The sequence below is a fragment of the Rhipicephalus microplus genome, chromosome 8 (genome assembly GCF_043290135.1).
Source record: "Rhipicephalus microplus isolate Deutch F79 chromosome 8, USDA_Rmic, whole genome shotgun sequence".
Lineage (NCBI taxonomy): Eukaryota > Metazoa > Arthropoda > Arachnida > Ixodida > Ixodidae > Rhipicephalus > Rhipicephalus microplus.
The window spans coordinates 15,692,784-15,720,411 of NC_134707.1; the positions used below are offsets into that span (position 1 = coordinate 15,692,784).

At 44.7% G+C, this 27,628-nt stretch overlaps 1 protein-coding gene across 1 annotated transcript; it reads left to right on the forward strand.

Annotated features, from left to right (window-relative positions):
• The first annotated feature begins 400 nt into the window (after positions 1 to 400).
• LOC119164179 (uncharacterized) lies at positions 401 to 27,628 on the forward strand. Its single transcript, XM_075871169.1, has 8 exons — positions 401 to 544; positions 6,959 to 6,974; positions 17,902 to 18,219; positions 19,811 to 20,152; positions 23,419 to 23,444; positions 25,074 to 25,263; positions 26,950 to 27,073; positions 27,443 to 27,628. Exons 1-8 carry the CDS (start codon positions 482 to 484, stop codon positions 27,474 to 27,476), a joined length of 1,113 nt encoding a protein of 370 aa, XP_075727284.1. The 5' UTR covers positions 401 to 481; the 3' UTR covers positions 27,477 to 27,628.

Genomic DNA, 27,628 nt, shown 5'->3' on the forward strand with positions numbered 1-27,628 from the left:
TTAACCTCAATGCTTTCGAAGTACGTAGCTTTGTGAGCGCACAATTTAGCTACTTTAATGCATTTGTCGTTCTCGTGCGTGAAAAGTGTCAACATAAAGTTCTCTGCAAAATGAAATTACAGTGGTGACTAAACAGTGCATTGTTTACCAAGTTCAGCCCTTCCTATCTAAAATATCCCACGTCTACAGCCTTTTGCAATGAGTCTGAGAGCGAGCTTCGAGAGGTATTGTTTTCCTAGCTACAAAGATAGCAGACTGCTCAGAAAAACACAAAAGAAAATAAATCTCGTCTATCGAAGCAGGTAACGCCTCCAAATCACTCGCGTCTTCTCCTTATCGGGCATTAGTGGGCGTCCTCTAAATAATGGCGACTCCATAATAAAAGGGTCTCGGTGGGCTTGCTATCAGTACCCTAGAAAGTTCGCCTTGTGTACTGGCACAACGTCGTTTGTATAGAAAAGTGAAACGCAGAAGGATCACCATGAAAGGCGGCACCACGGCATCGGTTCTTTTGACCATCCTTATCTCTTCAGCTACCTTTCAGGTTAGTATTCCAGTAGCCATAGTATAACTTTTTCCCAAAAAAAATTTTCTCGGACGGCTTTTATAAAATGTTTTTGAAAGAAAGCTCTGTTATTTGACAACTGGTCCTAAAGGAAAACAACAAATTCTTCGACTTTGCTAACATGGCTCGTAGTTAACTGGAAGAACTCTGTGAGGACCACAGTGCAATGGGCCAGCACTGCACAGTACATCGTACCTTTGTTTTCTGTAATTCTCCCCAATGAACCTGTGTAGTCTATCGTTTACTGAGTGAAAGAACTGTGATTTGTGCTGAGGTACTCAAAAGTGCAGCATGGAGAGTGGTTGGCTTGTAACGCTCGCATTTAACAGTGCTTAAGCACCAACTATGCATGTCTTAGAACCCAATCTACAAGGTTTATAAAGAATTGCTGGAGCAGAAATTATACCGCGCGAGTAAATCAGCACACATTATGATATGGCAGCCCTGGCATCACCATCTTAGTAGGGGCGAATTACACTCGGCAAAGAAAACTGAGTGGAGGGGTAGATTACCTCCCACGCCCTAAGAATATTATACGGCAAACTTGACGCGACATACTTGTGGCGAAACTGAGAAAGTTAAATAATAGGAGAGACGACACGAAATTGCACCAGACTTTCAGCTATAGTTTATTTCCCGCACATTACCTATATATATATATTTATTTATGCGTGGATGTGTGTGGGTGTGTGTGAGGGTGTGTACATGGGTGCGCTACAAGGAAAACAAATAAGAATGATGTGTGAAAAAAGAAACCTGTGAAAGTCTGATGCCTTAGGCTGTCTTCTCCCATATTTGTTTTTATTTGTCTCTACTGCAAGAAAGGAATAAGCTGCTTTAGTTTGAAGAACCGATGAAGAAGTATGCAGCGTGTTTAAAAAGTGTTCAACAGTTTAGGGCACTTGGCACTCTACTATATATGGGAGAGCTCAAAAAGCCATTTCGTGGGCCTTTCAGATTGTGAAGCCATGTGGAGAAAAATCTGTGTGTTTAGAAAAAGTTGAACGATTTCGAGTACTTCGTATTATGGGAGACCAGTGAGCCTTCCAGATGTTACACTACACTAATTGTTCAAAAAAAAAGTTGAGTAATGATATCGCTGAACGTGTACCATAATGTTGTTAGTTCCTGCAAGAAAGCTCGCGGCGAACCTTACTGGAGGCGAAGTCAGCCATGTTCTTTTTAACCAATCGCTTTCGTCGGGATCAAGGATCTGTTATTTGAAAACTAAGCTAGCTCTTACGTTAACGGAGAAAAACAACTAGACCACTTAAGAAGCACCACCAATAAAGCGCAGTTTGCAAAACGAATGGTGGGCAAACAATCACTTGACTTTTGCGGAGAAGACACTGTGAGCGTTTTAGGAACGAAGTTCCTTAAGCCGTTGGTCGCGCGTCTACGATGTATGTGGTAGTTGAGCGTCGTCGTAGTAGTAGGTAGCCACCTCCATGGCCGGACTCGAGGAGTGGCGCTCGTGCATTCATTCGAATAAAGGAGGGAACTCGTGCAAAGTAATCATAAATAAATAATTAGTTGTTTCTGATGAAGCAACTTACAAAGACGAGTATCGGTGACTTAATCTCTAATAAAATTTGCCTTGAATTTGATGCTCACAAAAAAACAGTATCAGAAGGACGTACTTTGAGCAGTCTCTGACCAGAGAAGGTTGCCATGTTAAACTCACCGGGCTTAACTTCCTTGGCTTCAGCAAGGTTTAGCGAGGGTCGGGCCGCAGTGCCATGTATTAGAAACGGTGAAAGGTGGGAATGAGACACGAAGTGCAGGCCGTAAGAAAGTGCGAGCGTGCCACTTCCTAGTCCGATAATGCCCTCTCTCGTTTAGTCCTTGGATCGTCCGCTGGATGGCGGTACTTCAATATAACGAATATATGATGAAAAGATACGAGATGGTGGTACTTGAAGTGTTCACTAGATGGACGGATGAATGGACAGACGCATGAACGGGGAAACAGACAGATGCATAGAGGGACAGACGTATGGATTAATGGACGCACGGACAGTCTCACAAACGGATGAATGGATGGACGTAGGCAAGAACAAACGGACGGACGGAAGCGTGGAAGGACTGACGAATGCTCCGCCCCACTCGTCATCATGCACTCCATGGATATGCAATAACTTTTTTTTCTTTTTAAGGGTGAAGCTCCTTATAGACTAGGACTATGCATCGTTCCTCCGGAGCACCCAGTAGCACCTTCCCTATCATACAATAGATGGCGTTGTGAGCATATCTTTGGTGACAAGAATGCAGCGGTGATGAAAAATAGGGCACTGTGGAATTACAATAGGTATGGTATTGTGAGAGAAATATGGAAAGGGGTCATGGTTCCTGGTCAGACGTTCGGCAATGCGGTCTTGTGCATGAGATCAGAGGTTCAAGCAAGATTAGAAATTAAGCAACGGGGAATAGGTAGACCTGCTTTAGGATCTCACGGGAATACACCAAATCAAGGAGCACAAGGTGATATGGGATGGACATCGTTTGAGGGCTGGGAAGCTAGCAGCAAGGTAGAATTTGAGATGCGATTGAGAGAAATGGGGGAAGAGCGCTGGGCTAGGAAGGTATTCAGCTACTTGTACATAAAGAATGTCGATATGAAACGGAGGAAGCGAACCAGAAAATTGACAGATAAATACTTAGAAAACAGCAAGGGGCCACACCAAAAAGAATTATTGCTTAAGAGGAAGATTAAGAAAGCTGATACCGATATGTGAAAAATCGGCATGATTAAGAAGTCCGCACTAGAGATCTATCGAACTTTTAAGCAGGAAATTGCCAAGGAAAGGATCTATGATAATACTCGGGGTAGTTCTCTACTGTTTGAAGCCAGGACGGGGGTATTACGAACCAAGACATATCGGGCCAAATACGAAAGGGTAGACACGGTATGCAGTGCGTGTGGAGAGGAGGAAGAAACTGCCGAACACTTGATAATGTTCTGTAAAGGGCTTCACCCTATAGTTCAGGATGATGGAGCAAAGTTTATCAAAGCACCGGGGTTTAGGGACAGGGAGGGCAAAATAGACTTTAAGAGAGTAGAATAAGCTAGAAGGAGGTTGTCTGAATGGTGGCTAAAGTCAAGGCACGAGTGAAAATAAACCTTTCACTGCAAAAAACGAGTCCTCAACCTCACTATATGAAGGAAAAATAAATCTAGTTTTTGGTTTACTATATATTACAGCTTGGTGGCGTTAGCCGCCGCCCCATCTAAAGGGTACAGACATATCAATCCAATCCAATCCTTGGATATTATATCACTAGAAGGGGCGTTAGTGGCTTTCGTATAGTTGATTTTGTACAGTTGGCAGACGGACAGACAAACAGACAGACAGATGGAAGTACGGACGCACGGATCAACGGATGGAAGAACAGACGCACGGACAGACTCACGAATGGACACATGGATGCTTCGACTCACTCATCATCAGTTACTCTATGGTTATGCTGTGAAATTCTTAAAGATGATAGTCTTTTTTATTTGTGCAATTATTCTCTACGGCTTAAGTTACGCTCCAGCATTTTGCTAAAATAAATCTTTTGTAGTTAAGAAACAAGCATTTTTTTAGCCCCCTTAAACTGATAAGCTTGAATGGCCTTTCTCACTTTCACTCGCACTTTCAAGCTCTTGTGAATAGCAATGCCTCATTAAACATTCAACACAATTTATTTCCTCAACACATTCTCCACTTTCTTCTCCCTTGAAGTTCCCATGCCACACAATTTTCAATCCTAATCATTGTTATGTAGATTAATCGTTGTGCATTCACAAACAATCTGGCGAAATTCTAGCGCAGTTGGTTCAACACCTACTTTATAATCGAATATTCGTACGAAAATTCGAGCACCTTGAGAGTCGGGTAAAGCTGCCGTACTCGCGAGTCGTGATATAAGAAGCGGCTTGCTGTGTGGGCGACATAACTTCGGGGAACCACTTCGTCACGTGCTCAGCTGCGCGCGCGTGCATGTCATCTACTATAAGTTTGATCAGCTCAGAATCGAAACTGAATGATTCGCCATGGCTTTCAAACATCGGTAAAAGACGACGTCTCTACATCATACGACACCTGACGTCACACTCGCAATGCATGGCAAAATGGCACTTGAACCGGTGAGTGGCGGTTATAGCCAGAACTTGTAGAACTTATTTTATTTGAATTATACTTCATAGTTCATTTGTGGAATAGGTGTAGACAAAAAAGTTCCCCACTTATATCTTTCGCCGTAAACTGCAAATTCTTCAATGGTTATACGTAATTTGCTCTTGAATAAAGACTACTTTACTCTGCCGTGTTGTAGGAGTGCTTTCAACGTTCATGCCTGTGGTGGCAGTGCTCCGTAATAAGCCAACAAAACAGCTGGCACGCTTCATATTGGGACTTATATCAAAGAAGTGGACCCTTCTTTATCGATGGGATTCAGTTGCGTGCTGAATGATCTTAAGCTGCAGAATCTTAGTTACCGTGGTTAATATAATGCACTCGTTTTGGTTCCCTCAAGCAAGAGGCCACTAGTATTAACGTCATTCTGACAATACTGTATAGTATTAGCATGAGTAATACTTACGTATATATAGGGCGAAGTTGAACCATGTTCATTGTTTATTTTTAACGTGTGCTGATGCCCGCGGTCATGTTAAGCAGTCTAGATATTTTGTTTACTTTTTTTCATTTTAAACATTACCCACAGCGCCATCTTAGGCAATATTGCGGGGGCCACAGTGCCTCACACAATGAATCCGCAGTCTTGCGGCCAAATAAATCAGTTGATAACATATTCCATTCGACAATGGTCGAATGGAATATTCTTTCTATATACTTAGGAAGAGGGCAGAATTAGCAATAACTAAACAAAGTACGCATATATATATATATATATATATATATATATATATATATATATATATATATATATCCTCTGCCGTGTATGCTACTTAAAATTGTAATATAGTGCGATGACTTCTTTCCTACGAACGGCGCCAAAATACAAACATCAGCCGCGAAGTGTGCGAATTCTTTCTAATCTTGTTTTGGGGACTGAAGAGAACAGGCGATGTTGGAATGAAGGGGTAACACCGACAATAGCGCCGGCCGAGAGGGATAGTGCACAATAGAATACGTCCGATCGGTTCAACGTTCGATATGGAGTTTGTTATCTTTCTTATCAAACCGAATAGTTGCAGAAATCAGGCACCAACAATGAGAAATGAGCGAAGGCGTCTTGTTTTTGACGTCGTGTTGTGTCTGTTAGCTTTGTAGACTACACGTGAGTGCACCGACCTTAGAGCTAGATTATAAGTTTCAGTGCTTTGTCTCACGTGTCGTCACTGAGGGCGTTGTCGAAGTGAATGGTAGATGCGCTGTTTGGTGCATCGGTTTTGCTTTCTACAGCTAAAGTAGGTTCATTGCGACGCTCCGCGGTGATTACCAGTGGCCGCTTTTCCAATATTTTGGACTTGTTATGGACTATTTTTTAGGAAGAGCTTAAACTCGCCCATTTGGCTTGACTGGCTATCACCACAGGTTAAAAATTTAATTGTGTTAATCTCTACAAACACTGCTGTAATTATTTTTTGTACGCATCTGAAGATATGACCTCTGCCAGAGGAAAGGTAACGCCACGAGTTGCACGCAGGTATCACCTTTCTGTCATATAATAAAGAACATTGGACACATTTCTTCAAACACCCTGTATAGTGGTTTTGTATATTCAAAACCCCACACATTCTGATGGACAAAAAAGTGATTTCAAAATCTATGACGAAATAAGGCAGGACGTTCAAGTCTTCGAATGGAAACCGGTAACTTCAACATGTGTCTAACAGGGCACACCAGCTATCTGAAACACGGGAGAAGTTATTGACGTTACTGAAACGAGCATACGTGATTGCTTAGAGCACTGTAGGGATGGCTCAGACCTATTCTGTAGTGGCATACCCAGTACTGTACGTCATTTGCTGTTAGTTAGAAACACACTTATCATATTCTCTATCCATAGGCTGTAAAGCGATAGTTGTGTGTGCAGCATGTATGCATCGTTCGGTTGCAAGCGACGGTATACGCTACCAAGGTGAAAACAATATATCCCTCGACGCGCGTTAAGGTTGACGTCACATTGACGACGGCAGGACCAAAAGTCACGTGGTACCACGTGACGTCAAGTTTATCGTGTCATGCTGTCAGCTCAGGATTATTGTTTGTGCTGAATTGTAGCCAACTCTTGTAATTGATGCAGTCTGTTCTTTTGTTCTCTGTTAATTGCTTAATAATTGCTCTTTCAAGTGCAAAAAGGTGGCTGTTTACTGACACATTTGCGCTTTGTTTCACTACTTTGCTTTTCATGAAATCATTCCTCTCGGACAACTCTCCTCTGCAGTGTGGTGCGAGCAGTGGTAAGATCACATCATTTTTTCTTTCTGTGGTAAAATCAGCCACTAACGTGACTCATGTCATGTGCCGGTATACTGCCCATAAGGTCAAGCTGCCAGCAAGAATATGTGTGCGCACTTAAAAATAGCGTGTACATAAAGCATAGACAATACACATATGAATTTAGATACAAAAAAAAACGAACTGGAATTCTTTTGAGAAGTCGACAATCAATTTTACTATCACTGTGATGGGAGAGCACACGCCTGTATCATCATTCTTGGATAAATTAGCGGAACTTTTACGCATTTATTGGTTATCCTAGCAGCGAAGGTGGGACCTGCAATCGTCGTGGACTTACACTTCAGAATAAAGGGTATTAACAGCACATTGTCCAATTGCGCTGTATCTTTGACATTCCAGTAAGAGATACGAGTTGTGCTTCCTGTGTACGTGTCCCGACACTAAACTGAAACTTGACAAAGGTATCATATGATTCAAGCCGCCTTTACGTCAGGGAACATACTGCAACTGAATAGAACGAAATCGGCGGCTGTTTTCTTACCGAAAACAGCCGCCGATTGGAACCACCTTCCCTCTTCCGTTGTAACAATACCAGACCCTTTGTTATTCAAGACTGCAATTTCTCAGCAATGCTTGTAACTATACGCAGTTTCCATTATTTATCTTTGTCTTGTATGTGCTTGAATTCTTACTTATACATTTTTAGTTGACTTATGTTGCCTTCCTGATTTGCGCATCTGACACTTGTTTCTTTATTTTGTCTTTTTTTTCTTGTGTGTTATAAATGTTGTACCCACCCCCTCTGTAATGCCCTACGGGCCCTGAGGGTATTCTAATAAATAAATAAATAAATAAACGTGCATACAGGGGGACTGCAGCAAACGACCACTCTGACAGCATCACTACGAGAGGTACGCAAACCACGTAACATAACTTTATTCTTATTAATGCCCCAGTATCTTGGCTAGATTATTTTAATCTGCATTTGTAGGTTTGTCCTTCTGTATCTAGGTTCGTTAGTCTAAACAGCATGGCGCATTAGTACGCCACAACGCGGCTTCTCTAACTAATGTTGGGCAGTTAACGCCATCATCCAGTCACATATCTATACGGTTCGTTCATCTACGCGTTCCCGAAATATACAAATGAATGCAACGCATAGCTTACGTGCCACACTGCCCATAATCATGACCATTATTTCAATTACAACAAACCAAATCGCACTCTAAAAGTGGAAGAGAGGAAAAAGAACAGATAGCTTTCGTCGAAAAGTTTACTTAATCCAATGCGAAGGGAGTGCGAAAGCGAGGCGTTAACCACTGAGCCACCCGAGAGCGCTGAGGGGAGTGTGTGACATATAAAAGGGCGCTGCAACAGTTTCTGGTAGCCATAGAATGGGTTCATTATTGAAGCTATGGCCTTACGAATTCGCCATCACAAATATTTCTAGAGTCGCGCCAGTACGAGCGCAGTTGGAAAGATTTGTCACACGCGGTATTTGCATTCTCTCTTCTCTCGCCCGGCGAAAGCGCCGGAAGCTAAACAGTGAAAAATGGCACGGGGAAAGAAGATACGTCACGCGCACCTCGTGACCTTAGACACTTTTTAGATGCGGAGCATCTAATACTCGAGGCTTGTAGTGCGGCGCCGTCCGCAAGCTTCCTCCTCCTTCTTCCACCATCTGTGCATCCCTTCCTCCTCTACACACCGCGCGCGCTTCACTCCTCCACCATCTGTGCACCCTTCCTCCTCTACACACCGCGTGCGCTTCTCCTCTTCACGAACATTCGCTAGCTGTATAATGTAGCGCGCATGCGCCGTCACGCTTCGAGAACATCGGCAGCTGACGCGCGCGCATGCGCCGTCGCGCTTCGAGAACATCGGCAGCTGACGTGCGCGCATGCGCCGTTGCGCTTCTTCCCCTTCTCGAACATTCGACAGCTGACGCGCGCATGCACCGTCACCCACCATCTGTGCCGCGCGCGCTTCTCCCCTTCGAGAACATTCTACAATTCTCCTGATTCTCCAGTGGACGCGCGTGATTCTCCAGTGGACGCGCATGATTCTCCAGTGGACGCGCAGTGGACGCACCGTCGCGCTTCGAGAACATTCAACAGCTGACAGTGCATGCGCTGTCGCGCTGTATATATACTCAAGGTCGGCGCTCGCTCGCTCAGTTGCCGCTCGTCGGTTGGTTTGTACGGCGCGTCGACGTCCAAGTTTGCGGTGAAATGAATTCCAACGAATCCACAAACACAATAATCGACATCCCTTCGACCAGCGCCGTCCTTTCGCATACGTGTGTACGTGTTCACTCATTTAACACCCCCTCCTACAACCACGTTAACCAATTTAGCCATCGACCCAAGTAAGTCGCAATTTAACACCCCATTTCACAACCACGTTAACCAATTTAGCCATCGACCCAAGTAAGTCGCACTTTAACACCCCATTAACCAATTATATGCTCCGCATCCTCCTCAGTGTTCCCCCGAGGGAAGCTGCGGGCAATCTTTTTTTTTTCCTTTTCTTTCTTCAACTACTCGGCCTTTTTGTGCGATCACGTGTCATGTGTGGACAAGTCGCGACCTTGCGGCAGCCCCAAGAACAAACGCGCACGCCATGCTCAAATCAGCCAGTGGCTGAATAGAATGACCGTGATTAGTGACTTTAGATGCGAAGTAGCCCTTAGACTAGCCTGTATAACGTTGTCCCTGCGCACCGGTGTGGTGCCAATTAGGTCACGCCTTCCTTCACAGTGCGCGCGCTTGACGTCACTCTCTTTCTAGCGTGTCGCCGTGCGCCGCGTGTCATCTGACTCGCTTCACCCTCTCCACCGCTTGCAACGCTCGAGCCCACTCCTCACGTCGGCATCATATCCTCACCTGCGCCACCTCCTCCATCTGTCGGCGAGAAGATGCCGCGGGTAGGCGCGCTGCGCACGCTCGCACGCCATCTCTGGCTGTGTTCCGATTCTAAGACAGCACGTAAACAGTCTACACACACAGTTAAGAAGACAGCACCGAGCCCATGCTGTCCGAGAAATTAAACACGTCTAAGACGGCTTCTACGCGATAAGGCGCTACCTCAGGTCGAGAAGAGAAAGCTTGAATAAACAAACATAACTGGTATTTCTTTAACCTATTTTGCGTTAAATCCTAGAAAAATTGAACGTTACTCCCATTGAGTGTCTGGAGAAGCATCTGCTTTAACGCAGACACAATTTGGGCGACGATTGAGCTTTCCGAGCAGTGCGCTAAGCCGTCATCTTGTTTGGGGAGCAAAGTAGCCAGCATCGTATATGTCTACGATGCCGTCTTCTTAAAGATGTCTATTTTGCCGGCTGCGTGAGAATTGGAATGAGAATTCAGATGGCCGCGATCTATTTAGCCGTCTAGTATTGGAACACACCCTCTAGCTCGGCCATAGTCATGCGCAGCGCCTTCTCTATTTTGGACAGCGCGCTACTGCTTGCCGCGCTATCACGCCGACAGGCGGGACGCCGCCGGGGCATGGTTCCCGCTAGTGTGCGCGTAGCTTTCCCAGTCGTCGCCGGCGCTGCGATTAGCGAAGCCAATCGCGTTCGCGAATGGTGATGTCGCGCCTGGAACAACGACGAGGCGCTTGCCAGTGAAGCCGAGTGCAAGGATGACGCTAGGTGGCGTCGAGCGGATCGGACGCGTTCGTCTCGGCTCCTCAAAATTTTGCCTGTTTTTGCGTTAAACTTCGTGGCTTCTTTAAAGCAAACGCAGAGTGTGTCTGGAAGTATGACGTGATCATTTTGACACCAAGTTATCGGGACAACGACACCGATATCTTCCCTTCTGAAGTGACCAAGGGCCTGGCATGCCCGGCCGCCAGGCTAGGACTAGCGGCGGACCGGGGAGCAGTGCATCGACTACCAGCAACTCTCCTGGGCGTGCCAATGCAGCAGCCAATAACACAACGGACGACGACCAGGTAACGGCAAAGGAAGCCATGGACACGGACGATCAAGATTTGAGCACAGAACTGGGCTCTGCAGAAGATTTCGTCAAATACTCCCCATCGTCTGACGAGGCGATACAAGTGGAGTCAGCCAGCGGCGACGCGAGCGAACACCATGAAGCATCAAAGGAAGCTGACGACGAGGCGAAAGACGGTCAGTGGCAGCTTGCTCTTTCATTACGCGAACGCAAGAGACTAAGGAAGCAAGCGCGGGCCATGGAAGATCCCATGCAAGTTGGTGATTTTCAGCAAACTTCACTAAATCTTACGAAAAGAACAACTAATAACTTAGCGTCTCTGGCAGACAGCAGCTTCAGAGACACCGAGAGGAACGCGGGTGGCAGTTACGGAACGCCTGAGCGGGCGCACGGGAGTAGACGCGACGCGTCGGGTGCCATGAGAGGCCGCCGACGCTCACGTGCGACGCCTCTACCCAAGAATGACATGAAAATTATTATACGACCCAAACCAGGGCTCGTGGTGAGAGACTTAAAAACATATGAAGTGGCACGAGCGATTGCACGTGCATGTGGAGACGCGGAAATAGGCAGAGGTGACAAATTCCTGCTGCGCCTCCGGAATGGATCCAACATTATCATTGCAAGTACTCCGCACGAGCACGTCGCCGAGCAAATTTTGAAAATCAAGGCGCTCGACCTCAAGAACACCAGACATCTCGTGAATACCTACATTTCTACACCCGAGGGGTTTCTCAAGGGAGTTGTGCACGGACTGGAACGTGAAACACCGGAAGAAGAACTTCTCAACAACCTTAGAGTACGCACACAGGGCGTCACAATCGTGCAAGCACGCATGTTGGGAAAATCTGAGACGGCAATGATAACCTTTGATGGACCCATAGTGCCGCGTTTTGTGTATTACTTTGGTGGTGAGATGCCATGTCTACCATACCAACCCACAAGACAATACTGTAAACTGCGTAAAAGCCAAGGCCACAGGACGGACGTCTGTCCAACACCCACTGTGAATGTGTGTGGCGGCTGCAGGCTTAAAGACCCTCCAAACGACCACGAGTGCGTTCCCAAGTGTGCACTATGTGGCGGGGATCATCCAACGGCGGCAAAAGAATGCACTAAAAGGCTTAAGAAAGTCCCCCAACGGGGAAAAGAACAGGTACAACAGCTTAGACACGAAAATGGACAACGATCTCCAGGAATACTGAAGCGTCGGTGGTTCAGCACCGAAAGGCAGGATATGGATTTAACGGAGGGGTCCGACGCGGGATCACGCTCCGGATCTCGATCCAGTTCCCGCTCGAGATCAAGGTCCAGGTCAAATTCCCGAGACCACTTCAGCCCCAAAGGCAATCGGCAAGAAGAAAACAAGACGAACAAGAACAAGAAGCTCAAGAAGACATCGCAGCAACAGCAGCAGCACCACCACCAACAGCAGCAGCCACAGCAGCAGCAGCAGCAGCAGCAACAACAACAACAACAACAACAGCAGCAGCAGCAGCAGCAGCAGCAGCAGCAGCAGCAGCAGCAGCAGCAACAACAACAACAACAACAGCAGCACCACCACCACCACCAGAATTTAAGGGTAAGCTGGGCAGCGGCAGCCTCCCAACCTCCTCCAAACCAAGCGCAATCAACACACACACAGCTCGCGCGACTCGAGCGAGAGCTAGAGTTAATGCGTGTAAGAATGGGGGATTTAGAAAGAGAAAATAGGCAACTTAGAAGCCAACAAAAACAGCAGCAGCAACAACCACAAGAGAAACCCACTCAATCTTCCTTGGCAGGGCAGCAACAGCAACAAAGCGTATCAATATTGAACGGCGACACTGTGGTGACGATAGCTATTCTGAAAGAAACCGTAAAAGAAATAGTTCCCTCCATCGTTGAACAAGTCATGGGGCAGGTAGACAGAAAACTCGACGTGTTGGAAAGAAAAATTCAAGCGCAACAGATAGAAGTCACGAAGGCGTTGAGAAAGCATACCAATGGCAGCCACATAAGGGAAAAGGCAGATAAGGCATACAACAGGCCGGGCCTACTTAATATGACACAAGAAGAGACTGACAATGCATAAGCGACTAAGAAAAACTACGGAAGAGTGTGACATATGGCAGTGGAACTACCGGGGATTCCGACGAAAAAAGGAACAGCTTTCACATCTGGTGGCCATGCAGCCGAGGCCACCTGCTGTGATAGCTCTCCAAGAGGTGGGAATAAGGCCAAGCATGCAGAGTTATGACACTCATGGTGAAGCTGTGAATAATAACAACGAATGGAGAGTGGCGACATTAGTGCACAAATTCATAACCGCAATGCAGCATAAACCAATAGAAGGAATCGAAATCCCACATGTCATTACGGAAATCCTATATAAAGAGAAGAAAAAGAAAAGCATTTTCATCCTGAACATTTATAGCCCACCTCGACAAAGAAAGGCAACTTTCGACAAACTATTTGAAGATTCAGCAAAACTAGCGAAGCAGAACACGCTCATAGTGGTGGGGGACTTCAATGCAAAAGACCCAAGCTGGGGATACCTCACTCAGGATGCCAAGGGCAGAAACATAGCCCAGCAAATTGAAATTACAGGTATGACACTCCTGACGGATCCAGCAATGCCAACAAGACTAGGAAACAGTAACTCCAGAGACACGACACCGGATCTAACTATGTGCAAAAATTGTCAAGAGGTGGAATGGCACAACACTCTAGAAAATCTAGGCAGTGATCATTACATATTATGCACCACTATACACACAGATCAGATACGTAAAAAGATTGGTGTTGCCAAAATAACTAATTGGCATGCGTTCAGAAAATCACTGGAACAAAGGTTGACTGCCTCAGATATAACAAACTTGAGTGATTGGTGTGACGAAATAAGGCGTCAAAAAGAAAGGTACAGTAAAGAAATAATGCGATCAAGCAATGCCCCTGAGGTCGACTCACACCTACTACATCTTTGGGAAGCAAGAAGAAGCCTTACGAAAAGATGGAAAAGACAGAAACGTAACCGTGAATTGAAAGAAAAAATCAAAGATATCACCCAGCGCGCAGAGGATTACGCCAATCAACTAGCTGCAACTAATTGGGCCAATTTCTGTGATTCACTCAATGGAACGCTGAGTACGGCCAAAACATGGAACATACTGAAAGCCATGATAGACCCCACGAAGACAAAAAATGAAAACAGTAAAGCCGTTGAACGATTGCTGCACTTATACCCAGGTACAAAAGAGGACCTCATTCAAGCCATGCATAAAAAATGCTTTGGGGAAGACGGAGTGACGCCTTCATATCAAGGAAGGTATAAAGGATCACCGCAACCTGATTTAGACAAGCCTTTTACGGACTCTGAGATAAGGGCAGCCATATTTAGTAACAAGAAGAACACAGCCGCGGGTGCAGATAAAATCACCAATGGTATGATCAGGAACCTAAATGACGAAGCTATTGAAGCTCTCACTAAATACATAAACAAACATTGGCTGGCTGGAACTGTCCCACCAGAATGGAAACATGCGATTGTGGTCATGGTGCCTAAACCAGGAAAAAAACTTGCCATTGAGAACATGAGACCTATCTCGCTCACGTCCTGCTTAGGAAAAATCTTTGAAAAACTGGTGAACACCAGGCTCCTCAACCATCTCGAGAAGAACAACCTCATGCCCGAAACTATGTTTGGCTTTCGCTCACACCTTTCTACGCAAGATGTTCTACTACTTTTAAAAGAACAAGTATTAATGGACATCTCTAAGGTTGGGGAAAACGTCGTTATTGCAGTTGATATGAAGGGAGCCTTTGATAACATCAGTCACAAAGCAATACTAGAAGGTCTGGAGGAAGCTAACTGTGGAGAACGAATGTTCGACTACGTCAAAAGTTTTCTTAGTAACAGGACTGCAACAATCAAGCTGGGAGATTACGAATCCGACATCATTAAACCTCCAAATAAAGGAACACCCCAAGGAGCGGTCATTTCACCGACACTTTTCAATGTCGCCATGACAGGCCTTGCAGGAAAACTCAAAGATATTGCCGGTCTACAACATGCGATATATGCAGACGATATTACGGTATGGACAACCACAGGCAGCCTAGCAGAGAAAGAAGATAGGTTACAACAGGCAGCTAACACCATAGAAGAGTACGCAAGGATACGGGGTCTTCAGTGCTCAGCTGAAAAGTCAGAGCTCATTCGCTTCACGAAGAGAAAAGCACGGAGGATCGACCCGAATCTAAAGCTGGAAGTCAAGCTCGACGGAAATGTCATTCCGGAGAAAGATACTGTACGCATACTAGGAATGTGGCTTCAAGCTAATCAGAGATGTCTGCACACACTAAATCAACTCAAAACATCAGTACAGCAGATCTCACGCATGATCTCGCGAATAACAAACAACCATAAAGGCATGAGAGAACAAGATACCCTAAAATTGGTCAAAAGCCTCGTCATCAGTCGCATTACATACTCGCTTCCATATCAAATTATGAACAGGGAAGAGAAGGAAAAAGCAAACCAAATAATTAGAATGGCCTATAAGACAGCCCTGAGATTACCGCGGAATACTTCAAACGACAAGCTGCTGGCGCTTGGTCTTCATAACACAATTGAAGAATTATCCGAGGCCCAGTTACTAGCGCAAGAAAATCGCCTTCTCCAGACCCCAACGGGCAGAGCAGTCCTAACAAAACTAGGGCGCGATACTTTATTACAAAAACACCAAGAAACTAAAGAAGTACCAAGCGAATTCAGAAAATGGTACACCGTATTGCCAATACCAAGCAACATGGATCCTACTCTGCATGCTGGAAGAAGAAAGGCAAGGGCTGACTACATAGACAAAAAGACAAGATTTTTGAACACGGCCAGATTCACTGACGCCGCGCCTTATCAGACCAATGCAAAGAGATATGTGTGTGTAGCCACCGACCATAGAGGGAAAATTACAGCCTGCGCTTCAATAGATCAGGCGTCGACAGCACAAGCAGAAGAAGTTGCCATAGCACTCGCAATAAAAGAGGGATGGACGCGAAACGCTCCATTAACAATCATTTCAGATTCGCAAAAAGCTTGCAGAAACTATCTAAAGGGCAAAATTGGAGCACAAGCGCTCCGTATATTGGTTGGAACAGGATGGGACCCCACAGTGAAATACGTACAGGCTGTGACTTGGGCACCGGGGCACGAGGGCGTGACAGGGAACCTGCGCGCGGACGAGGCGGCTCGAGGCTTCACAAATCACCGAGCCACTCAAGCCAATGCAAGTGATGACCCTACACCCCTGGACCCTAGCTTCGCAACAATCTTAAAGTATTACAGAGAAAATAGGCAGCTGTATCCACGTCCTCACAGCAAGCTCAGCGCTGCGGAGGCAACAGCGCTAAGAAAAATACAGACGAACACTTACATCAATCTGCACACTCTTCACCTGATCTACCCCACGGCGTACAGAGATATGTGCCCGTGGTGCGGAGCCACCCCAACACTCTTTCACATCACGTGGGAGTGTGCAGAGCACGACGAAGAGCACGACACCACTGGCACGTGGGAGGAATGGGAGGCGCTGCTGTCTAGCCCAGCCCTAGTGGATCAGCTGCGACTGATCCAAAGAGCTGAACGGATGGCTCGCGCCAGTGGGGCCCTGGAATAGGGGCACCACCCTGCCGGACAGACTTTCGCTCTCCACCCCGTATATTCTTCGGGGCAATGGAGTTCAAGCCTGTCTGGATTATGTATATAATAAAGTTTTGTACTACTACTACTACTACTACCGAGTGCAAGCGTTGGCAGTAAAAGACTAATGACAATGACGAGGTGCCAGTCAAGAACGTTCGACAATAGACACGGCGCGCAGGTAACACCGACACTACACCGAGTTTCGCTTCCAACTGTTCTTCCGGCACGCACGTCAACGCCCGTTTCAACAAGGTCAACGCCGTGTGCACCGCTGCTGCTTCGCATCCTATCAGGGTTACCTTCGGGGAGATGTTGCATAGTTTGTTGAGCTTGTAGCGCCATTTATCGAGAGAACAGAATAAGTTCTTAGTTAACGTGGTTGCTTGGGCGAGTTGGTACGACATGATTCACATAAAAAACAGCGCCAATAACGAGAGACAAGAAAAAGAAGGAGACAGACAGCGGCACTGACTGTGCCGCTGTCTGTCTCCTTCTTTTTCTTGTCTTTCGTTATTGGCGCTGTTTTTTATGTGAAAGTTCTTAGTTCACATTGAGAACTAATTGTGAATACCAGGCCACGTGCTGCGCTAATATTAACGGGATACTGAAAAAGAGCCCGTTTTTCAGAAATTCTGGCATCGGCGACGGCGTCGTTGGTTGTGAGTGAGAAGTCGTCTTGAACGTGACCTAAAATTGAAAATTATGCAAATCTTAATAAATCATAGAAAATTTCCTGTCCGACTGGCATCGAACCTGGGTCGATGCACGGCGATGCACAAGCTGACGCACGGCTTTGTTCTACTACAAAGCCGTGCGTCAGCTTGTCAATACAGCGCAAATAACTTCCTTATCTTTGAAATGCAGTGAAAGTAGCTTTCATGCCTTATAACACGCGCGTCCTGTACACACGCTCCGCAGTGTGACGTGAACTATTGCAGCAATAATCTGTGGTACAAGCGTACATCCCCATCGTGCGAAAGAACATGCGATTATCAGAATGAATCTATTGTTTAAAGCCAGGCGCCCACTACAAAACGCAAACACGTTACTGCGCCCATGCCCTGAAGCCACGTAGTGGGCGCAAAGCGAGGTCGAAAAGATTTCTATCACTAAGTGTTTGAAGTTAGGGACAGGACGTGGCTGCTGCGTTCAACGTCTAAAGGCGAAGCTTAAATGTGCCCTAATTGTTTTCGTTACCGCCCATTTAAGTAATCGTTGTGCGCACAGCATAACGTGTACTTATTCTTTTTCACCTATGCAAACATACCTTCCTTCACGCAGCTGAAGAACACGCTCCTCACAATGTTATGGCTACCGTAAATGAAACCATGTGCCAGAGCGGAATCTCAGACACACCCGTCAAGGCCTTCGTCAACTGGGATCCCCCGCGAACCTTCGTCAGCCCGATCAAGGCATACGTCATTCACTTCGTCACGGCGCAAGGCATCGACATCCAGATTCGCGTCCCTCCCAACGTGACGCACCGAGTCGTGGACTCCGTCGAGTGCTGGACGGTGTACACTCTCCGAGTCGAGGCCGTGTATGAGAACGGAGTGTCGGCATTCTCTCGCGCGGTGCTCTACTCGACGGGAAACCAAGGTAAGAATTCGCCGTTCTTCAGCGCTATGAAGCAATAGAGATGGTAGTAGGGAGGCGCGTTTAGCTAACGATTCCACAGGGAACCCTAAGCCTTGTCATAGGTGTTCAGTATATAGTGACTACGCGTGTCGGCATTCTGTTTCCCTTGCCTAATTCAACAATTAATTTCTGTTTCGTGCATTGCAGAAATGTATGTCAGAGTCAACGTAAAATGAAGCGTGTGGCATCTGTCTTTGGGAATTCGCACCACCAGGCACCCTGATGATTTTATCTGCTCATATTCTTGCATTTAACTCAATCAAGGATTTCTATTCACTTTAAGGAGAGATATTTGGCGCTTCTGTTCAGTAACGTTATGCTGTGGTGTGATATGCTTCCAGGGCAACGGTGTACTGCAACCATAACCATAGATACACATATTTTGAGAGTTCTTATGAATATTCTTAGAACCAAAAGTAGGTGTTCCTACGAAAATGCTTGAAAGTGAAATAAAAGTGCCACGTGGTGCTCCTGCTCCCCCCCCCAAAAAAAAAGTGCGATGGCGTCGCAAGCTCTTCGTCCGTATGTATTAAAAAGCAAATTGTACCTGTGGTCAACTATCCTTATTATATGTATGTATATATTTTTACTATTTTTCCACATCAACATCTTGTATCGCTACGTTTATAAACGCTGTTTATGACAAGATGAAAGGGCTTAGAGATGATGATTTGTCCGTCCACGACCTAGCCCTATATTCTTTCGAAAATTCACTCAACCAATGAATCAATCAATCAATCAATCAATCAATCAATCAATCAATCAATGTTCATTGTCAAAATATTAAAACGCAGGATGAATGTAAGTACAACAATCAGAACAACTGAAGTAACAAACGCCGGGGGTACCCCTATTATTACATAATGTGGTTTTACGTGCTAAAACGACAATATGTATGTGAAATATGTTTATAGGGTACTCCGCCTTAACTTCGACTGCGTGGAGTCATTCAAAGTGTAATTCAACCAGAAGAGGAGAATCGCGTTGCGAAGTGCTGAAGGTTCGTGTAATGCGTGATGTTAGTGCACGTTAAAGAAATTCAGATGGTCAAAAGTTTTCGAATAGTTCCTTACAGCGTGCCTAACAACGACATCGTGGTATCCGAAGGTTGTTCTTCCTTGTCACTTGGTTTCACTATATCGTGGTTTTCGCACGCAATATTTTCGATGCATGCGATTTTCGGGATATTACACAATAGACTGGAATCACGTTATTTAGGGTCTTCCTAGGCGTAAATAAGCAAGTAGCGAATAACAGCCATTTCTCGACAGATAAGCATAGCTTCTTCTACACGTCATGGTCCTGTTGGACTGTCCATAGTTCTGCCTCAAAATCCGGGCTGTGCAGGGCAGCCTCCCACTTCCCTGGCGTAGCGTGCTCGGCACCGCGTAACGTGAGACCGCTCTAGAGCGTGTTTTCTAAGCCGGCAAAATCTGAGCAAAGCGCGCCAATGTTTGATGTCTGAATTTTTGCATAGATTATGTGCAAGAGTGCATGTCTAGTGCTTGTTTAGCAGTACTAACATGACTCTGTCTCCCTCCAACACACGTAGGGCATGACTTCTTGCCCCGTGACTTGATCGCTGTCGAAGACCGCACGAGTTGTGAGAATGGCGGCAGGTATGCTTTCGTCAACCTGAGCTGGAAGCCTGCGCGGCTGGGAAAATTCACTGTGTCGGGCTACACGGTGACCATCTACAGTAGCAATGGCATGGTGAGCTTCGTGCGCGTGGCCAACGACTCCAGGGCTCTCAAGCACGTCCCAGTCAACTGCGACGGCCCCACGGTCTTCGGCGTCTCTGCCAGGACCCGCGTGAGCCTGGGATTGTTAGACTACGAGACGGGTGAAGTCAGCTTACCTGCTGCCTACGTGGCTACCTCTGCCGACACGGGGCGTGAGTCTGCCTTATACTTCACATAGGGTCCTCCCCTTTGTAGTAGTGTACATTTCAGATTTTCCACACTAAGTTGCAGATTAAAAAAATGGCAGCATATCCAAGGAGTGAATGATGGAGAGTGGAGTGAAGCATCCGCCCGTCCATTCGTTCTTGCTTCCGTCCGTCCATGCGTCCGTCTGTGTGACCGCCCGTGCGTCCATTCGCCCGTCCGTGCGTGCGTCTGTTTGTGCGTCCGCACGTCCATCTGTGCGTCTGTCCCTGCGTTCGTCCATGCATCCGCTCCTGCGTCCGTTCATACGTCCATCCGTCGGTGCAGCCATCCGTGAGTCCGTCCATGCATCTGTCTGTGTGTCCGTTCGTCCATCTATTCAACATACCAAGTACCACCATCTCTCATCTTTTCATCATAAATTCCACATATGCACCTCCATTCAGTGGACATTCCAAGAACTAAACGAGAGGTGCCACACGCACACTTTCTTACGGCTTGTGCTTCGTGTCTACTTCCCACCTTTAACCACCTCGAGTTCATGGTATATACTTGTTCGCTGTATTCATGTCACTGCGGCGCAACGCTCGCTAAACCTTTCTAAAACCAAGGAGGTTATGCCCAGCGAGTATAACGTAGCAACCCTTTCTTGTCAGAAAAGGTTGCTACGTTACATGTACATGCTCCATGTACATGCCAATGGCTGCTAAGAGGGAATGAGCGACAGGAGAATTCTTCTAGTTAACGAGCACACTGCGAATTTTTTATTGTTCAACAACGCACAGAAAAGATCTCTCACCAGCACCACCTTGGAGGTCAAAATGTAAGACTGGTTACACACTACGACTACTACTACGACTACGAGAGACGAACGGGTGCGGCTAAAGGAGCTTCGCCCCTAAAACGAAATGTCGACTCCGCCTACTGAACCGCATAGCCCCGGCCACCCATCCGTAAAACACAGTTAGCGTGTAGATGAATTCGACAACTATTCATTTCAACTTTTATGACCGATAACATTTCACCATGGCGACGTTGCAGCACCGAAGGACGACCGTAGTCAAACTAATTACTGCAAGCACAGAAGTATAGAGTATATAACGCCGCAGTTCTTCCACGTCTATCCCGGTAGTGTTGTCGGTTCGAACGTTTAGTAAACGCACATCTAATAAGTAGGTAAGTCTTTTACCGCACATGTGGGCACCATGACACTAATTAAGCCTTCTTCTTGATAGCTCGTTTGTTAGTTTTAGGCCGCACCTATGCTTGCCACGTATTTTTTTTTATTTAAACGAGGTTGAATAGCGGGCACCGCGTATGATGCTATCCTCTACTGCACGTATAGCCTTCATTTTTTATAAAAGGGAGCACAAAACTGCGTGCAAAAAGGCCTCGTACCGCATACGAGTTGGGGCACCGTGCCAAGTTAAGATAAAAAAAAAGAGAAAGTGGTGCCGTTCCTTCCGCACAGTTTCCTATATTTACTTAGAGGGCACGCTGGTGCTGCGTTCATTATGTCACCATGAGAATGATTGGTAGTACATGGCTTTGTCTAATATTCGTGCAAACGGCTTTGAACGCACGTCTGGCCTTGTTTATTCTTCTGCTTTGGCATTCGTTTTGGATAAAAGAATGAAATGTTCGAACATCGTGAGACAATTAGAATTGGTGAGCATAAAATGTTCAGAGATGAATTGGAGCTGCTGTCAATTAGCCAAACTTCGTCTTGCGAAGGGGGATGCAGGGTACACGGAACTCTATGGAGCCGAAAGATCGAAGTTTAGACAAATTCGTGTACCCAACATTATTCCCATGATAGTTGGAGTGTCGTGCGTTGCAGGTTTTCTCGATTCTAGCGTCACATTTACCTCCAGTGAACTTATAGGAAACTCTTTGGTTCATTCTACTGCTTACACTCCCGTCTGAAATGTGCCTTTATTTTTAAGCATGTTTATCGGTATCTGTTTTCTGTTAGCACATTTGCGTAAAAAGTGATTGCGTTTGAGAAGGATTGTTGCTTTCGCAGTTTCGAAAGCATTCGGGAGAAAGCGGAAAGCATAAGGAATATTCGTACAGATCATACTTGCCTTCACGACATTACGTGCGTAGATACAGTCACTAGTGATGAAAAAAAACAGCCTTCTTTGTCTTGCGTGAAGCTAACTTCACATAAATAAACATGACGTAGATAAGATTCACAGGCATGACTTCTGCTATCGGCAAAAGCCTGCGGCATCTACGAAGTAATACAAACATATCATAAAAGAAATAATACTGAATGAATGAGTGCATAAAATAGGCAAACGCCACCCTCTTGGTTTTTAATTTCACGTTTTGCCACTGCGTGAAGCCACATGTGTCGTGCAAAACTATTCGCCGCGTGCCCACGTGTTCGCATTAACAACCATGACGGAAGTGATGTTTCAGATCCTTTAGCACTACAAACAAAAAGAGCGGGATTTTCTAAAGTAGCAGATGCTTCGGCTCAAGTTAATAGGTTAAAACGATTATGATAATTAGAACGATGATGATAACTAAGATAGCATAATTAATGTCCCGATGGTAAGTCTGGCCATTAAGCATCAAAAACAAACAGGAATCACTTTGTACGCGGTTCATCCTGTTTTTGAGTGCCAACTAGATCCTCAACTACCAAGACGTATCAGCCCACTCATGCATCACCTAAAACGTGGAACTGCTTACTCAAAGGAGTTCGTATAATACAGCGTGCTTTATCTCCAACATGCTCGTGCGGCCACAAGGATGTATAGGTGTATCATGGGTTGAAGGAATATCCTAAACACGACACACATGGGGAGTGGCTAGAAGATAAACTCGGCACGCTAGAGCCGAGGTTAACGTTCTCACTAACACTAGACCCAAGGTCATCTAGAATGAAATGCAAATCAATGAACATGCGGCCACATTTCTTTGAAGACACTAACGTGTGTGATAAATATTGAACCTGTATACTATATTGAAAGTGTGGACTACGATTGTTCAAATGCGAACTTGCAAAAGCATAATTCTTTATTTTCCTATTTTTTAATTATTTAACAACCAATTAGAAAGGGTAGCCGTTGTCAAGCAGTGATGATAACTCCTTAATTTATTTTATTTCCACAAACTATGGTTGGCAGCTGAAATGAAATGCGAATATGTGAAAACCCTCGTAACTATAGTGTGAGCATTGTCCGTATCTATAATTTCTTATTGATTGCAGGTGCTGATGTTAGAAATTTTGCGGTCATAATGTTTCTCCTTTCGTTTTCAGCATACATTGTTCCTGCAAAGGAAACGGTAAGTTCACATAATCATAACCTTGATATATTTCATATTCTTTGGAAAAAACTTTAACATTCAAATTAGATATATGTGCGTGTAAGGAGACCTGTACCTGGTTATGAAAGCCCACAACCACGTTTTTCAAGCACAGAGCCACGACCAAATAAACACCAATTTCTTAGTAGTGTCGCTTCCTAGCTGACCAAAAATTTGTCCCAGTTCGAGGACCGAATACGGAAACAATGCATTTCGGGGATGTTGCTTTTCTAAATTAGATACACAAGATGTTGCTATTGGCCGAACGAGGACAAATTGTCAGCGAAAACACCGGGAAGGTTGACTCTGTGGTTCATTACTCATACCAGAAGAAATAGGAGAAATTTTTCAAGAGCAACAACGTTTTCTTCCTTTTGAGAGGGATATGTGGATTCTCATATGTCTTTGCGCTTCAAACGGGTTGTTGTCAATTTCCCATCTTATAGACCTTCCGCTGTCTTAGGGTATTCCGTAGAGATGCTTAGCAATACTCAGTTGTATAAGGTATATTTTTTGTTCCAATAGTTAATCTAACCTTACTTTTTTACATCAGTAAGAATATATATTTATTATGAGCATAAATTACAGCACTATTCACGGCCGTTCATGTATCTTCAATTACTACGCTGAACCTAATTGCACTTGTGATTGGGAGTAAATCAAGAAGAATTAACGTTTCTTGTCGCGTTAACAACATCCTGATACCAGCCGTGCTTTACCAAAAGCGTAACAATGCACTCATTTAAGATATGTTCAGGGCGGAGTCTCGTTTTGCTACCGTAAGTTGCTTGTCTACAATATCCGGTCAAACTTTATACAGAAAGACTATCGCGGGCGTAAACTGAAACCAATCTTACTTGTTTTTCCAAATCGCTTCATGTAAAGGGTCCTGCTTAATTAGTCGTTCCTTAGTCTTGCCAATTGGAAAGGTCGCGAAGCGCTCCTATTACCTGTTTACAAAAAAGACCCTACACCCTGCTTCACAATATATTACCTTCATGGAAATTGGTTCTAATTTTTCTAAAGCAGAGAGGAATAGCATATAAGGAGGCAGTGCTTTAGCAAGGGTACACCTAAAGCCTCGTAAGATAACTTCACGTCAGAGAATGCATGCAGTTAGTTACTACGCTATTCTGACTACAAAATAAAAAAAAACGTAAGTAAGAGTATAACAAACAACATAACAATAAGGCGAGCTGCTGGTAAATCATGCAAAGAGTAGAGTAGAAGCAACAATGTGTTCCTAAAGAATAGACTACGTAACACCGAGACAAGGTCCACACGTATTCTAGAGTATACAACTTAAGTTGTCCGAAAATCTCCATTACAACGAAAGCAAATATTCCGCTTGTCCACTCGTGAATGATACCCGAAGGTGCTGTCACCGACCATTGGACTCATCCCGTCAGCCTGGAGAGCTGACGTCAGCAGTCAGGGCTGACGTCATGAGCCGGACGGTCGGTGACGAGGCCTTCTTAGTGCATGCTGGCATGCATACCCTTTGGAAGAGAAAAGGTCGCGATCTTTAATGTTGTTTTTCAGTATAGCGAACCTCTTTAGATATCTTTCGTAGAAGTGACACTCATGCTGCTGCACTTGTCGCTTCAGAACACCACTCTTTCAAGCGTAACGGAAGACAAGTCGACCGTCACTGACCAGCCGTCTTCAACCACGACAGAACAAAGAACCGCAAAAGTGATCCTCACCACAGAGCACATCTCAACAGCGATGGTCTCCAGCACTGAACACAGCGGAGCGACAAAAGAACCTCACTACAGCAGCACCATTTCAAATGACGGTAAGATAGACTCATTTCGTGAATGGATATGAGACTTTATGCAAGGTTTATGAAAGATGCGGTACTGAAGACATTTGTGTTCACGTATACTATGTAAGAACTATCAACGTTATACTCTTTAATGTTCTTCAGCTTGGCTAAGTAATAAGGCTAAGCCGCTTTTCTTGCGAGGCATATTTAAATGGAGATTTGTATCGGTCGACTGTTTTGAATGTCTCTGAAAGTTTTTGACAAGTTTAACTATACATAGTTGTGCAGTACACTGAACAAGAAAAGCCGCTGAAATGACATATTACTTATAAGATTGTTATCAAGATGATATGCATCGAAGATAGTTACAAGTTTGACCTGCATGATATGTTGAGATAATATGCAGACAAAGACTTTTTTGGCTGATTTCTCAAGGAAGTACTGTAAAAGGGTCTGTTGCTGGGTTTGTTGGTAATATTTCATCATTGAACACAGCGCGAAAACACAGAAAAATAAAACATTGTTCTCTTTTTCTGTGCCTTTAGAGCTACGTTTCATAATAGAAGTTCTTATTTGCAAGACTTGCAATCAACCAATTCAATCGATTGCTTGCTGTATTAAACCTGTATCATGATGCAAACTGAAAAGACTGGCCAGTAACTACACTAATTTATAGCCCTTTCAACTTTCATTCTATAGGACATTGTTGTAAACTGCGCACGCTGCGTTATTTGTTGGTTTATTAAGCCAATAATGGTCAGAAACTAATCAAAACAGCAGTGATTAAGAGTCTTTTGGCGACAAATATGCAGCAAGTATATTTCTGTGTAGTAACATGAAACGTGTTAGCAAGCAGTATACGCAAAAGAACTAAGGTCTGACTATTTTGTTGTCTGCGGATTGCTTACATCGTAGAATCAATACCATAAAATGAAATTCACCCTTTTATCGACGAAATTACAAAGTGCTATTGCTCGTTCTGTGCTTTGTAATTATTATCTCGACTAGCGTAGCCATCTTGAAGATGAATTCCACTATGATTTAATTTTATTGGAGAGAATATGCCACCCAACTGGGCTACAGCAGTCGCCTTGAACAATTTGCTCTTTCAGGCGGCGTTTGCAGTTTTTAAGTAGAAATACCAGCTTGAGAATTAGACATGTGAGACTGAAGCCGTACTATTATTGCTTCACTCAAAGCTGTCTCGACTTTGACCAAATTACTGTTACAGTTAGTACAACCTAATAATATTCTAACCTCTACATAGCCGGGACGTGACGGACGATATTCAACGTTGCCTAGTAACGTCTTTCTTTGTTAACCTCTTTTTTGTTCACACCTACTCATTTTTTTACCGTTCACGTAAAAGCTGGTAATATGTCTTTTTTTTCTAACTTTTCATCTATCATTTCTATTATGTTATCTTTATTCACGAGTAGCGCGACATGATGTGCGGTGTGAGATATGTTGAGAATTTACCAGTGAGAAGCAAAGCGTATAGTTATTACTCGAACCCCTTCGGATGGTAATTTCCGGTTTCTCGTCACCTATCTAGAGATTCAAAATTTTTCGATCAGGAGGCAATGATTAAGTTGTCCAAGAATGTTTTTCGAGTTTTCTAATATATATATATATATATATATATATATATATATATATATATATATATATATATATATATATATATATATATACATGTTCTTTTTCCATTTATAGCGGAGCCCATTTCAACAGGCGTTTCCACCTCAACGATCCTTTGCGCCGTACTCATTCCACTGGCGATCATTGTAATTGCTGGTCTCCTCGCCTTCGGCTACAAAAAGTACAAGCAGTCTGGAGGGTGAGGAATTTTCACTGGAAACTACAGCGCGACGTTATTTCACCTCTTCGATACTAAGCATACGCGCACCATTCTCATGAGTGCACGTGCGTTTTTTTGTCTCTCTCTCTCTATCTACCTCCTCTTTCTTGCCCCTATTTTCCCAACTTCAGTGCTCGGTAGCAAACCAGATGCCAATATCTGGTTAACTTCCCGGCCTTCTCTTTTCTCTCTGCCTCTCTCTTTCAAGTTTATTCTTGCTAAAACTATTACTTTAAGCCAATGAGCTTAACAGTATGCCACATTCTTTTTCTTTCTTCACCCATCAAGATTGTTTCTCAATGGCATGCTCATTTAGCGTACAATCTCATGTTCTGTTTTCATATATAGGGAAGGCCTCCTGAGTACCAGTGACAGCCCTTGAAGCAGTTCGCGAAAGCGAGGTGCAGGAAGTGTTCCACGCCTGTAGGCCGCACGGATGAGCTTAAAGGATAGATCATCAAAGCTTGATAATTGTGTTCTACGCATCGGCTAAGTGATGTACCACAAACTATTAAAGCATATATTGACATCTAA